This window comes from Adiantum capillus-veneris, chromosome 6, assembly GCF_014529385.1.
Source record: "Adiantum capillus-veneris isolate H3 chromosome 6, ASM1452938v2, whole genome shotgun sequence".
Classification (NCBI taxonomy): Eukaryota; Viridiplantae; Streptophyta; class Polypodiopsida; order Polypodiales; family Pteridaceae; genus Adiantum; species Adiantum capillus-veneris.
The window spans coordinates 13,154,739-13,169,319 of NC_140936.1; the positions used below are offsets into that span (position 1 = coordinate 13,154,739).

Here is a 14,581-nt window from a genome sequence, read left to right on the forward strand (position 1 = left end):
GTGGTGCTCCCCGATCCCCTTCAATTGGTATCAGAGCGTAGGTGCGGAGGGAGCGCGTGTGTGCACAGTCACGACGACAGTGGAGAGCCAGTTTCATTCCCGAAATCGCGTCCGCGCGCACGCACTTTCAAGAGTGCAAACAGGGTTTCGACTTCGGCATCGGCAAATTCAGCTTTTCGAGAGCGTTTCCAGCAGGTGTCCTGCCGTTTTACCCCCCTTTCGAAGCCATTCGAGCCATCAGAAACCTCATTCGAGCTACGGTTGAGGAGCTGCATTTTTCAGCCCTCTTTTGGTAGTTTATGCTGCGTTTTTGGGTCGAAACGGAGGTTTTTGGCATATTTTGCACACTCGGACTCGGATACATGTGATCCAGGAGTCTACCTTGGGGTTTTGGCATGCTCCGGACGCGCTCGTCATATCAGAATTTTAAAATTCTGAACGCTGAATTTTCTGCAGCAGCAGTTGTTTATTGTGTGTCGAGGATTTCACACATGGCTTGCTCTCAGATGTGAAAGTGATATTTGCTGCAAGTTTCCTCACAGGTGGGAGGATACGATGTATGCCTTATGTGGTTTGATGCTCAGGGAGACTAATGTGATTGCATTTTGAGCTCGGCAATGTATGCCTCGAGCATGTTTTTTGCCAGTCATCACAGGTAGAGCAGATATTTGTGTACTAGATTTGCAGGTGTTTGCAATGATGTATGCAAAGTGTGGAGATTGGTGCATACATTTGGAGTGCGGTTTGATGTGCTTTGGTTGCTCATGGTTTTATGCATGCAGTCAGTTTGGTTACTGGTTTTGTGGCCGTTTTATTGACGAAACTTTGGCGAAATTTTCCCAGGAGTTTTATGCGTATCATTTATGCGATCTAGGTAGAGATTGCGGGTTGCACTCAGCATTTGCGTGCGGTGTTCTCTGCAGGTGGGAGATTTGTGCGTGTGTATGCATCGATACCGCACAGTGTGGGCTTGGTGATTCGCTCACGGTTTGACAGGCGTACAGTTATCTTGGCACACTCACAGGAGTGAATATTGTGATGTATGCTTGTGTGGCTATGAGCTAGGTAGCCGGATTCGAGTCATATTGACTTGTGATTTTGTGCAAGGTTTTGCATGGTTATTGGTGCAATTTTGCATCAGGTTTTGAGCCATATTTGCAGACTTTTGTTGATGCGATTCGAGCCAGTTTAGGGCTGATTTGGTTGACATTTTCTACTCATTGTTGGTTGCTCTTTTGCGAGCATTATGGATGATTTTTCATTTGAGTTCAAGCGTTATGGTCTGACACAGTTTGATGGTGCAGATTTTGTTGCTTGGAAGGAGCATATGCTTGTTGCATTGGCGGATTTGGGGCAGGATAAACCCTTGCGTGGTTTATCGGCAAAGCCCAAGTCTATGCGTGATCGTGATTGGCAGGATCTTGATGAGTTAGCAATGTCTACGATTTGTTTGCATCTTGTTGAGTTTGTTTACTGGCAGGTCTCGAGGGAGACTACAACTTATGCTTTATAGCAGAGTTTACATGCTATGTATGCGGCATCCATGTCTACAGGGGAGTCTAGTCCCACTTCTATGTCCATGGGAGAGATTGGTCCCACACGCAAGTCTCGACGGCATAGAGACTTGACATGTTGGCATTGTGGACATAGAGGGCACATTAGGCGTCGATGTTTCAGGCGTTTGAGACAACAGAGGCGACACATGCGTGATGCAGATTTGGACATGACAGATGCTAGTGAGATCAGTACGGTGGTTACTGAGTATGATTGTGACGGCGATGTCACATTTACATCTAGCTTGTCTTCAGACGATCTTATGTCTACGGATTGTATATCGGATTGCACATTGTCTTCACATTGGTTACTAGATTCAGATGCTACTTTTCATGTCACGTCGCATCGTGAGTGATTTAGCACGTTTTCTAGTGGGAGACTTGGTTGTGTGCACATGGCTGATGGTGTTGTGTATGACATTGAGGGTGTAGGAGACGTATGTTTGTCCTTGCCCAGTGGTATGAGATTTACCCTGCGTCATGTGCGTTATGTGCCAGATTTGAGACGGGATTTGATCTCAATCAGACAGTTACGGGATAGTGGATGTCGGGTATCGCTGCTTGAGCGATCTTTTGCGTTGTATTTGGGTTCGCTAGTGATTGCGAGAGGTGCCAGGAGTGGTACAGGTTACCCATTGCATGTGGATCACGTGAGAGACGGTGTTGTCTCTATGATCACACAGCCAGGTAGAGAGCGAGAGAGCAGGCGAGTCTCTTTTGCTCATGGGTTGCAAGGTACTTTGCATGGAGTGCAAAGTAGTGAGCTCGTTGTGCACACAGTTGGGGCACGACTTGAGCAGTCACACAGAGAGGTGACAGAGTCAGACATGCATGCTTTGCTAGTGACTGAGCAAAGCAGAGAGTCAGTTGTGCGAGATACTTCTATGCAGGATAGACAGGTAAAGCGGTCTTGCTCTAGTGAGTCACGACAGGAGGACGTTGTGCAAGAGTCTATGCATACGGAGTTAGAGCATGAGAGCTCTAGTGAGTCACAGCAGATTGAGTGGTCATGTTTGCAGTGGATGATTGCAGAGGAGGCTGAGATGTCAACGATTATGCAATCATTCCTTTCTATGCTCGACAGTGAGCATGGGGATATAGTTGTGCAGGATATGTCTTCCAGCAGACATCTAGAGCAGCTGGTTTGCTCTGAGGTTGCACGACAGGTTGATGCATCTTTTGCGGACAGTCAGGAGATGCATGTGGCTGACACGCCTTGTCAGTCAGAGATGCCTATTGCCAGGGATATATATATTGATGCATGCTCCATAGAGCTAGCAGGGCCCGCTAGCATTGCATCGGCATTCGGTGGTCTCATGTATGAGATGCTGATCTTGAGACCAGATATCGCAGCTGCAGTGGGAGCATTTGCAGTTGGGGTTGTCAGTCGTTTGTTGACTGATGATGACATAGTGCACGAGGGAGATATGCAGGTATTGCGTACATACTTGCAGTACGTGTGCGGTACGTATGGTGGTGTATGGACTGACACGGGAGCAGGACAGCCGGATGCACACGATCACAGCCAGCCAGTGGGTATCGGTTGAGAGCGGTTTTCTCTCACCTTTTGTAGTCTTTAGACTAGGTTCCCTTGCTTAAAGGCACAGTCGCCTTTAAGTGGGAGGTTGTTGGGGTATAGGCGTCTGTGCCTTGCCCGGCCGCCCAGAGTCTGGGCGCCCACTGACTTGTATATCTTATACATAGCATAAGTGTATAGGGGGCTGCTCGCTCTTTGAGTCTCCCCACCCATATCTGTGTGTCGTGTGTCTCCTTCTCTCTCTCACTCTCCGTCTGTGGTGCTCCCCGATCCCCTTCACATAGAGGGTAAGCAAACACACAGTAGCTTTGGTACCTGCAACAAGCCACCATACGGCTGAAAAATGCAGCCTCCACGTTTATTTCAACGCTTATCTCTCTCTCAAGGTGGAAAATGCCCAAAGATGTGTCAAATGGCACTCATGCATGGTTTTCCCATTTTGTACCTGCCAGTCTAAAAATATCTCAACCAGTTGCTCAGTTGACTTTGCAGCAGAGTAATAAAATGTTCCCTTGTCATGCTGAAGCTAATGACGCGAACAGATTTCGTGGCCCAAAATAGCAGTTCCCTAAATTTTAGAAGTGCTTCCATTGGACTCTCATTGGTCATCCAACCATCTTTCACCGCTGGACCACGTCCAAAAATGCAATGTAGCCCAGTTCTCGGGTCATTTTCTCTGGGTGACCCCACCTTATTACTGTGCCTCTCTGGACTTAATTTCCAGGTATCCACCACTTATTAAGTGCGGCGAGGGGATCTAGATGAATTTGAACTGAGCCTAGACACCCTTTTACTACTGCAATTCTAGTGCAGACCAACTTCCCGTCTGCGGATGAAACTACCGTTTCTGGCCATACAATGTCCGGCCATTTGCAACTCCAAAAAGAGGGTCTCAAAAATTAAACGAAAATCATCAGAAAGAAACCAACAACTAAGGTTAGCAGTTGCCACGTCCTCGTGACAGCAGACCTAAAGCCAACATAGTAAACTCAAGCATCAGGTTGATGCTAGATCCACCATTCACTATCACTCCTAAGAATTGCCGCCCCAATATGAACACGGTGAAACGAGGGCTTCTATAATTAGTGAGGGAAACAGTGGAGTAGGATATCATATAGGACTCTGATGGTTGAAGAGGAAGGTGCCCGTCACTAAGACCTGCTCCGGGGTAAAGCAATTGAATAACGGCAAGGGTGTCATTTCGAAAATTCGCATCTAGCCACAGCATGTCATAGAGCGACACTTGTTGGAAGGTGTTTAAGCTGTAAGATTTTCTTTTCCTACTAGTGATTTCTCTGGTGCATTATTTGTTGTAGGTCAAATACTTCTTCCAAAAAAGCTTCATCAATATCGGAGAGCAGAGATGAACATCCTCACTTGGCACTAGGGGATGGCATGGAAGCACAGTATCCACTCATGGGATAGTGGGTGGAAGAGTGGAACTGGTTGGAAGGCTGAGACCCAGGGGTGCCCTCTAGGCCCGAGTGACACATGTAGGCTCCTCTACCTGCTGGAACTTGTCATTAGGGGCCACCACATGAGTAAAAGGTGACAATTGAGGGATGGTGCTAACTGTTATCAAATTGATTTAGGGAAAGGTGAATTCACATTGGCTTTGACTTGGGCTTGAAGACGTAGATGCACGTTGTTTTGGATAGTCCTTACTATAATGATCCTGAGCCTCAGGGCCATGTTGGCAAGGACACCCTTCTGACAAAGGACATTTTCTTTGGTAATGCCCGAGTTGGAGGACGAGGCGGTCTTTGCTCCTGTTGGATGGAGGTGGAGGTTGAGGTGTGGAAGTTCTGAGTGGTTGAGAGAGCATTAGCATGATAAAAGTTCTAAGATGGAAAATTACTCTGCATACATTGCATGGGGAATGTATTCAGCAAGGGTGGCATGTAGTTTGGATGGCCATAGGGAGAAACCGTGTTGGATGTAGGTGCCAACCCTTGTTGAAGAGTAGGAGCAAGACTTTGTTGTAATTGCCGCAATCCCTTTAGGTAGTAGCAATTGTCACGTGACACATCCCAACCCTATGTGTCCGTGGACAAGCTACACCATAGCAGGGTTCCCGTCAGTTCAGTCAAGTCTAGATTAGCAATGATCTGGCACTTTTGTGAGTCTATTCGTGGACCGTGCATGCCCAGTCACTTAGCATAGATGCATATCCTCCGGTTGCACACAGCATGATCATCGGAATTCCCATCAGAATCCATTAGCATCAGTTAGGGGAATTTTCCAGTGCATTTAGCCTATTTTCCTATTTTTGGTTATTTTTACTTATTATTTTTAAGTGACTTTCCAACAAAAGTAGGTAGGGCAATTTTGCTAAGTTAATATATAAGCAAACCCAAGTTAGCACTTTCTGGCAGAAGAGGCAGCAAGAGCTTCCTGCTCAACAGGCAACTTCTCAGCAGTACCCCCCCTCATGACCCCCTAGCGTTTTTCTCAGCATTAGCATCGCCACCACAGTTTCCCCCTTTCCTGGCGTTTGTTCCCCTTGCAGATCCTTGGCGATTTTGCTCACAACCCACCTACCTTCTCATCATTTTTACTAACGCTAGGCATCTGCTGCAGATCAATCATTTTCAGCCCATCAACCAGCGTTTTTTAGCCATGTCAAAAACCGAAACTCGGCAGTAGCAAAACGCAGAATTTAGCAGTTAGACACTCGCAGTTTTCATCCTTTGACACAGTAGCAGATCAGCCCCCAAGATGGTTGCAGATGTTCCCCCATTTTCAGCCATAAAAACGCAGCCAAAACAGTCATTTTCAGCCACTGAAACAGTCCCGAAATTCAGCGATTAAAAGATCTCAGATTTCAGCCATCAAGTCGTCGTCGTCACCACCGTCGTCGTCATCGGCATAGTCTACGTTGCCTCAGTCCATTGCATACGCATTGTACACCTTTGTGCAATCAAAGTTAGACCATTCCCGCCGACGAGAGTGGGGCCTTCGGAGGAGGGTTTTGCAACCTCTCGGGTGTCGTATCTCTTCTCTCTCCTTCTCTCAGTCTCATTCACTTGCACGCACAATATCCACTCACTTTGTTCGTGATCATAGCACTCTCCAGAAGACGAAAATCTCTCTCTTTCCCTAAGAACTGAAAGGAACCTTGAGCAATAAAGATCACTAATCTTGAGAAAATACAACATTCATTCCGCTGCACATTACATTGGTATCAGAGCTTTGGCAGTGTTCTGCATTACTCAAGGAAAGAACCACAAGAATTTTTTTGCTTGTTGCAATCGCACGAACCCAAGTTCGCTTGGGCGTGGCGATTCCTAATCGTGTTTTGTTGAAGAGTGACAGGAATCCCAAGAAAGAAGGGCTTGTCCAGCCTCCCCTTGTGTCTCTTTTCGCGCGGACCGTGCACTTAGCGGCCGGCCAATCGACGTGAGGTGGGAAAAAGCAACCTTGGTGTGAGCGCAAGGCCGCCAAGGGGTGCGCCCGCAGAAAGGAGTAGAACTCGGGTGAAGAGAAGATCCTTCTCCAACGCGATTTGCAAGCGAAAGAAAACCTCAAGAACCCCAAGAACCCAAGACTCTCAAGACTCAAGAACCTCAAGAACCCAAGATTCTCACGAATCAAGGACCTCAAGAACCTCAAGACCCTCAAGAACCCAAGTCCCTCGCGAGCTTAAGATCCCAAGATCATAGTGCATGGTCGTCACCCGAAGCGGAATGGATACTTCGCATACAGGTGATGAGCATGAGAGAGGCGACAAAGACGAATGCTAAGAATGGTAACTCTTCTAACCAATCTTCCTTTAGTCTCTCAGAAAAGAACTCACAAAATGAATCTAAGGGTAAAGCTAACACAACTGCTAAACCTAAGCTCACCCCAGATGAAAAAGCAGCACAAGGAATTTTAGGAGGATACATCACATCACAAGAACAAAGCATTTATTCTAAGGAAGGTCGATGTTATCATTGTCACATCAAGGGTCACATAAAAAGAACATGTCCTAAGATTGAATCTAGCGAATCTAAACAACCCATAGAATCCACATCCTTTGTTAATGCCATAAATGAGAACACGAGTGTGTCCCAAGTTTCTCAAGATCCTCCCATTGATGAGTCTCTCATGAAGTGTTATAGTCATGTAAATGGTCAACACATGGTGGTCTTGTTTGATTCTTGTAGTATGCATGATGTGATTAGTCCCTCTCTTGTCGAAAGAGCCCACTTAGAGGTTCGCAAGACATCTCCTTTTGAGGTGTCTGTCTTCGCTCCCGATATGGACTCTCTCATTACAAGAGAATGCCTTTGTGTTGTTCACTGTTCAGCAAACGTCTTTCCGCAAAAAATTTGTAGTATCTCCTCTTTCAGGATGTGATATGATTTTAGGCATTCGATGGTTTCGTGAGCATAACCCTCTCATTGATTGGGCAGCCAATACTTTCACTTTCAATGCCAAAAGTGACTCTCCCATTCATTCGTGGAAAGAAAGTTGTTCATTCTTCATCTCTCATTTCAAATGTGCAAGCGAAGATTGAAAAGAATCAAGAGAAGGAGACTCTCTCAGTCTTTTCTTCTCCCAAGCACGACACATATGTTTTGCATGATAAAGATGTGAACAAACAATGATGATGGTTTAGTTGATGCTTTTTCTAGTGAAACTAACCTCATTGCAAATTTGATTAATTACAAAGAACCGATCTTGGCTCTCGAGTCGAGGTCCAAAGAACCCTCTCAGGAAGTATTGTGTGTCCACTTGATTAGTCAACACACATTGTTGAAGTGTTTCATTTGGAACGGTTTCTTGTATATTCGTCACCATCTTTATGTGTTCCCTTTCCACAGGCATGCCATATTGTACGATGCACATGATTCACTCATGGATGAGCACAGATGTATGCGGATCACTCTTGAAAGGAAGAAATGTTTGCATTCAAGAAATTCACATTCCATGTCTCTTCCTTGGCATGACACAATATCCAAAAGAGCACAAAAAGGATTGAGCATCAAGCATAGGCATTTCCATTGTGATTTGCCACAGTTGATTGATTTAGAACACAAAGTCAAGATTCGACCCCATGTTTCGCGTGTGTTTGATGAACCATTTGCCACTCCGTTTACTTTGTTCATCTGCATTACATGCACAGTTTTTTCGAAAGAATAGTCTTTTTCCAGTCACTCTACATGGAATAGGTATGTTCATGTTTTTGTGTTGGAAGTGGTCTCAGAAATTTTCCTCCTCGGAGATTCTTGATAAAGGTGGACCTACGTCCATAGATGCAGTAGGAGCATTGAAACAGCTACAGATCCCTTTGTGTCGCTTTCGGCACGGCCCAAAGAAGTAAGCATTGCAGACCTTTATGAAGTTTAAGTATCGCACGACCCACATATCAGAGTGGGCCGGCGAAGAGTCTTTTCCAAGATTCCAGACACTGTTGGCGATCTCTCTCGACGCCATACAATTCGGTACCAGTACCTCACTTTAAAAAGGAGGGGATGTCACGTGCACATCTAACCCTATGTGTACGTGGACAAGCTACTTCATGACAAGGGTTCAGTTCAATTAGCCTAAGAAGTGTTCTAGCTCCTTTGTGAGTCTGTTCACAGACCGTGCATGTCCAGGCACTTAAAGTAGATGCATATCCTCTGGTTGCACACAGCATGATCATCAGTAGTACCATCAGAATCCATCAGGAGCATTTTACAGTGCAGAAAACCTATTTTCTCTATTTTAGCCATTTTTCACTTATTATTACTAAGTGACTTTGTTGGGAAACTGGGTAGGGAAAATTGGCTAAGGATATATATAAGAAAACCTAGAGCTAGCAGTTTCTGGCGGAAGAGGCAACAGGGATCAAGTGTCCAATAGAGCACCTTCTCAGCAAGACTCCCCGGCAGGCAACCTAGCTTTTTCAGCCATTAGAATCAGCCTGGCGTTTTCAGGATTTGCAAATCAGCCCCAGTGTTTTGCAAGTTGCAGATCAGCCTGGTGACAGAGATCCCCCTAGCGTTTTTGCAGCCGATTACAGATCAGCCATGGCGTTAGCAGAAGCACAAGTCTAGCCTAGCGTTTTTGCAACATGCAACCCATCCTGGCGTTTTGCAAATTCCCGGCAACAGATTCAGCCTTGGATTCAGCGTTTTCAGTTTTTAGCAGTTAGATTCCTCACCGCAGCCCCCAAACCTCGCAGATCTCACCTTCCCGCAGCAGATCCTCGTTGCACGGTCAGATCAGCAAGAGTTTGCAGATTCAGCCCGCTATTCGTAGATTTCAACATATGTGTCGTCGTCGCATCGTAGTCATCAACACAAAGTCAGAATTCAGCAAATATAAGATTTGCAGATTTCAACCCTGAGCGTTTTCAGGTTTCAGCCCGTCCCATCGTCGTCGTCGACATCGTCGGCAAGTCCATTGCATTGTAGAGATTTGTGCAATCAATAGTAGACCGCTCTTGCCATAAAGAGTGGGACCTTTGGAGGAGGGTTTGACAACTTTTCTGGTGTCGTATTCTTCTCTCTCTATCTCTCAGTCTCAGTACCTTCATGCACAGTGTTTACCCACTTTGTTTGTGATCATTTGCACTCTCTCACTAACGGAACAGAAGGCTCTCCCTTCCGTAAGTAAAAGTAACCCTTGAGCACAGTTCGGAGCACTCATCTTGAGCAAACTTCAACATTCACTTCCGCTGCACCTTACAGTACCTCAGCGGACTTTGGCTTCTCACCTTCGACTCCACTGTGTTGTCTCAGCATACGGTGCTGAAAGGGGTGTTAAGAGTTACACCACCGTTGCTTCGCCATCTTGTACGGCTAGTGATTGTCTCGGGTTGGCCACCCATCGCACATCATGTAGATTGCAAGGGCGGACACTTTTAGCACGTGTCCGGTCAGTCATTTTCTGAGCCTGATTGGGTGTACACATTTTTAGCTAGTTTTGGGCTTTTATGTTTTTTGCACCAATCACACATTTTTGCCCTACCTCAACCTAAGATTCTATAAATAGAATGCTTAAGGTCTTGCAGTCATTCACAGATTGTCTATTGAGAGCATCATTTGCAGAGCACTTGAGTTCTCTCTCTCTCTCTCTCTCTCTCTCTCTCTCTCTCTCTCTCTCTCTCTCTCTCTCTCTCTCTCTCTCTCTCTCTCCCTCCAGCATTTTCGGCGCGCGTGGCTCACACTCTTTCCGCTGCTCACTCTCACAAAAACTTGGAAGACAAAGTTTAAAAATAAATCATTTGAATGATTTATTCATAAACTGGTCTAGACAAAGTTTCTGGGTGGAAATCTGATTGGCACAGGGAATGGCTCGTTGGATTCCTCTAACCTAAAACTACATGCATGTCATGCCAGATGCCCACCGTAGTGTAGCAACATCTGTCAAAACGGTTGTAAAAACCATTTATGCAAGAGGGTTCCAAAACTCGAAAACCTAAGCCTAGGATTCTTCTAGACACTCCTATCTAGAGATATGTACAGATGTCAGAATGGGCTCTAGAAATCGATGAAGCATGTCCATGTGGCACACAGAGCCATGTGCACGTGACATCTCCTCCTGCTTAAGGTGAGGTACAAGTACCAAGCTGCATGCATTCCATAAAATGGTCTCAAAGAAATGGCCTTCTAGATGATGTCCTTCACGGCTACTTAGCCTAGGATTCTTCTAGACACTCCTATCTAGAGATATGTACAGATGTCAGAATGGGCTCTAGAAATCGATGAAGCATGTCCATGTGGCACACAGAGCCATGTGCACGTGACATCTCCTCCTGCTTAAGGTGAGGTACAAGTACCAAGCTGCATGCATTCCATAAAATGGTCTCAAAGAAATGGCCTTCTAGATGATGTCCTTCACGGCTACTTTTAAGAGAGGCTTCCCCGGTGATGTGGAAATGTCCAAGAGACAAGAATTGTGATGATACATCTACTCGCAAACATTGGCCTACCTCTTGGATCAACGATTCCCTTGTTAGTTACCAGCCAGCCTTTGCTGCCCCAACTCGGATGGTGTGAACCAAGCTGCAAACCGGGTGGATGCTCGTAGAGTGAATGGCTAGATATGCAACGTTGATGCCCACAAAGGTTACCGGCCAGCCTATGCTGCCCCTACGCAGGTAGATTGGCGAGAGCAATGCTTAATGGGAGATGAAGATGGATATGTCCTTTGAAATGCCCACGAACCATGGCAACTCCTCTGTATCATGTCTCATGAAATTTCCAAATCACTCTTCAAAGATAGAGTCTCCTCTTGGGGCTTCGACTAGATTTCCGTATGATGGAAGCTCTAGATAAATCATCGTCTCTGCCTGAGACTGATATGCACCCCGCCACTAAAACATTCAAAAACAAAACTAAATTCATGAGGGTTGCATATTACACCAACACCCAAGGAATGCAACTATTCCAAACAAGGAGGAGACAGAAGAAGAAGAAGGAAAAAACAAAGAAAGAACGATATATTAACGTCTACAAAAGGCAAATGTGGCCTATAAGACAAGTACCAAATTATATCCATGTTTGAAGTCATCTCATCGACACAAACTGGAAATAACATTCTAAACTAAAGATAAGAGTTGGAAACTAAAAGGGCCAAATTTCGATATGAGGGGGGAGATCCGGTACTCTCTCCTCACGTCTCTAGATCATCCCATGAGCTTGGCTATGAGGTGGGTCATGGCTATCTTGTTGAGACATCTCATGCCATGTCTCCGATGTCTCACTAGGATAGCTCTAATTTGCTCATAATATGGGCCTCTCGAGTGTCACCATGGTGAGTGCAATCATCAGGCTCAGCAGAGTGTGGTGGCTTTGTCGAGTGTGACTCCATGGCAAAGGGTGTAAGATATGTGGCAGAGTCGCCCTGTCATTGCTGATCTGGTGGGAGTGGGGTCTGACCTACCAAAGAAATAGGTCATTGCTCTCTAGTCTTATAGCAGTGTTGTGCGGCCTATGTTATAAAATATATATATATATATATATATATATATATATATATATATATATATATATATATATATATATATATATATATATATATATATATATATATATATATATATATATATATATATATATATATATAGATAGAGAGAGAGAGAGAGAGAGAGAGAGAGATCCCACACAAGGTTTCTCTTTTATAGGCAAATGAGACTCCTACATCATCTCCTCTACACTCTTTGACTAGTCACATCCTTGAACAACTTTTCACCTTTCATCTCCTCCACACACTTTACTTTCCACATCCTCAAGTCCATTCCTTTTCCATAGGAGATCTTACATTTCCTACTAAGATTTCTAACCTCTTGTCATTCACTTTGAAACAAATCTTCAATGAAAATGAATTGGAGGCACCTACTATGTTGTTGAGTGCATGTTGCCTTTCCTAAAAGATGCACATGTGTGAGACACTATTGAGAGTGTTATTTTATTGCGTGTTACTATGCAGCTATATGCTCTTACTAGTGGAAGAAGGAAGAGACTGAAATCTATGGAGGACAAGAAGACTCTTCATCGTCCGCGTGTTTCCTAAAATACATTCTTAAACAGGTCCTAGACGACATTCTTAAACAGGCCATACATGCTCAATCCACTCTCACTGTTCATCTTCTAACGTTTCGGTAGACTTTTCATTAAAATCAAATTGGGGGCACGACGGTTTTCTAAAGGTGGGTAGGTGGGTGGGTTTTCCTCGCGTTGAGGTTTCCCACTGGTAAATTAATCAAATCGATTTTTTTTTTAAAAAAAAAGTGTGTGTGGATATTGACAAAATGTGTATGCAAGCCAGTACCGTGACTTGAACGTAAAGAAGATGAGAGGAGAGTACGAGCATACAAATGGGATTGAACGAGAAACCAAGCGACATGGGAAGGGAAGGGGCGAAGAGGGGAGGATGCGCAGAGGCGATAGGCATGCAGCACCTCCTGCACGATGGCGCGCACGCGCTCTTCAGTCTCCATGCTGCAAGTTTGAAAATCCCCGCTGCTGTGAGGATGATAGAAAATCGTATTCACGGTTAATACTAATGAAAAAACGCCTACTGAACGGGTGAGAATCTCAAGAGATTCCTAAGCTTATAGAAAGGTCCTTAATGAAGACCAAGCGAGAATTGCAAGGGGGTCGGTGGATGGGGTCCACGTTTAATTCTTATGTCGTTGTTTACTTTTGCTTGTGTTTGCGATGATTTAGCTTATATAGATGTAAAATGGAAGGTTGAGAGGCAAACTCACTCGGACACATGGTTAGGGCAGCTACTTTCCATCAGAGCGGTTGTGGGTTCAAGGCCCGAGCTGCCAAGCGAGAAGTCAACACAAGCGACTTTTTGTAGGCCGTCCATCCTCCTCGAGATCCCCCCAAAGCTCTGCCCATCACGATCCCACTGCCCAGGGTTCATTTAAGACCATGTGGCACATAGTGCTATGGATGTTCCTCCCCTTGTTCTGCCAAGGTTGTAGTCAGGTTTACTTACATAGGATTGCGTCACAAGAGTGTCGTATTTAATGATGTGTTATTTGTCTTTTTTCTCAATATAAATAGATAAGGGTGTGGTCACGAGGGGCGTAGTTATCTATTATGGATAATTGAGCAAAAACTAAGTCCCTACAGATTATGCGCTCGCGACTATGCACCTACTCATGGCCATGTGAGGCTGCATCGCCTTCTCTATGGGCAAGTGTAGGTATACCTCAAGCCCATAGCCAATGATTGGGTGGAGAGATGGGACCCATCAACTACAAGTTCGTGAAAGAAAGCCTGAAACACCTCCATATCGCTGGAATACCAATAAAACAAAGTTTTAGTTTTGTCAATTTATAATCATGAGCTATACAACATGAAAAACTAATAGTTGTAGCCACCATATCTTCAATCAACTATTGCCACTACAATTATTATGATGGGCACCTAAGTTGCATTTATATGCCCATATATGATAAAATTTATGTATAATACGCTTTTATACATTGTATATCCGTATATCCATATAAAACAGAGTTCAATTGAACTATTTTTTATCAAAATATAAATAGATTGAAAAATAGTTCGATTAAAAAATTATATGTTGTAACCATTATAAAGCAAGCGACCATATGGCTTGAAGTTTCATTGTTAGCATACACCACTCGGAAGTAGAGGGTGAGCTACAATCTAAAATCAATAAATATAATAATAAATTTTCCGTTAACAAAATCTTAAAGATATACTTAGTGTTTGAAATAAGTCTTAACGACAATCAAATAATTTAAGAATAATCTTAAAGATTTATGTAATCTTTAAGAAAATAATGAACTACTCTTAAAAATGTTTCTTGTTGAGAGAGGTTTTAAAGAGACATAGTAACTAAGAAAGAACTTAAATATTGATTCAATATTCAAGAATCTATAAAGATAGACTCTTTTAAGAGAAATTTTGAAGAGAAATACCACTTAACACTATTTTGGTATCAAAATAGGATATATAAGTGTCCAATTCAAAAAAAATGCTATGCAAACCCTAGAAAAAATCTTTAGAAAACCTCTTGTAAGAATAGTGTATGC

The 14,581-nt window shown here is 44.1% G+C and overlaps 1 protein-coding gene across 2 annotated transcripts in view; it reads right to left on the reverse strand.

The window, feature by feature from the left end:
* Positions 1 to 13,075, reverse strand: part of LOC147455163 (uncharacterized) — a 111,394-nt gene extending 98,319 nt beyond the window's left edge. Inside the window, exon 1 of one of the 2 annotated variants that reach the window (XM_086514002.1) lies at positions 12,882 to 13,075. In XM_086514002.1, the coding sequence (XP_086370128.1) occupies positions 12,882 to 13,006 (125 nt within the window). In that variant the 5' untranslated portion in view covers positions 13,007 to 13,075. The remainder of the gene's footprint in view (positions 1 to 12,881) is intronic. The other variant, XM_086514003.1, reaches the window with a different exon arrangement.
* Positions 13,076 to 14,581: the final 1,506 nt, after the last annotated feature.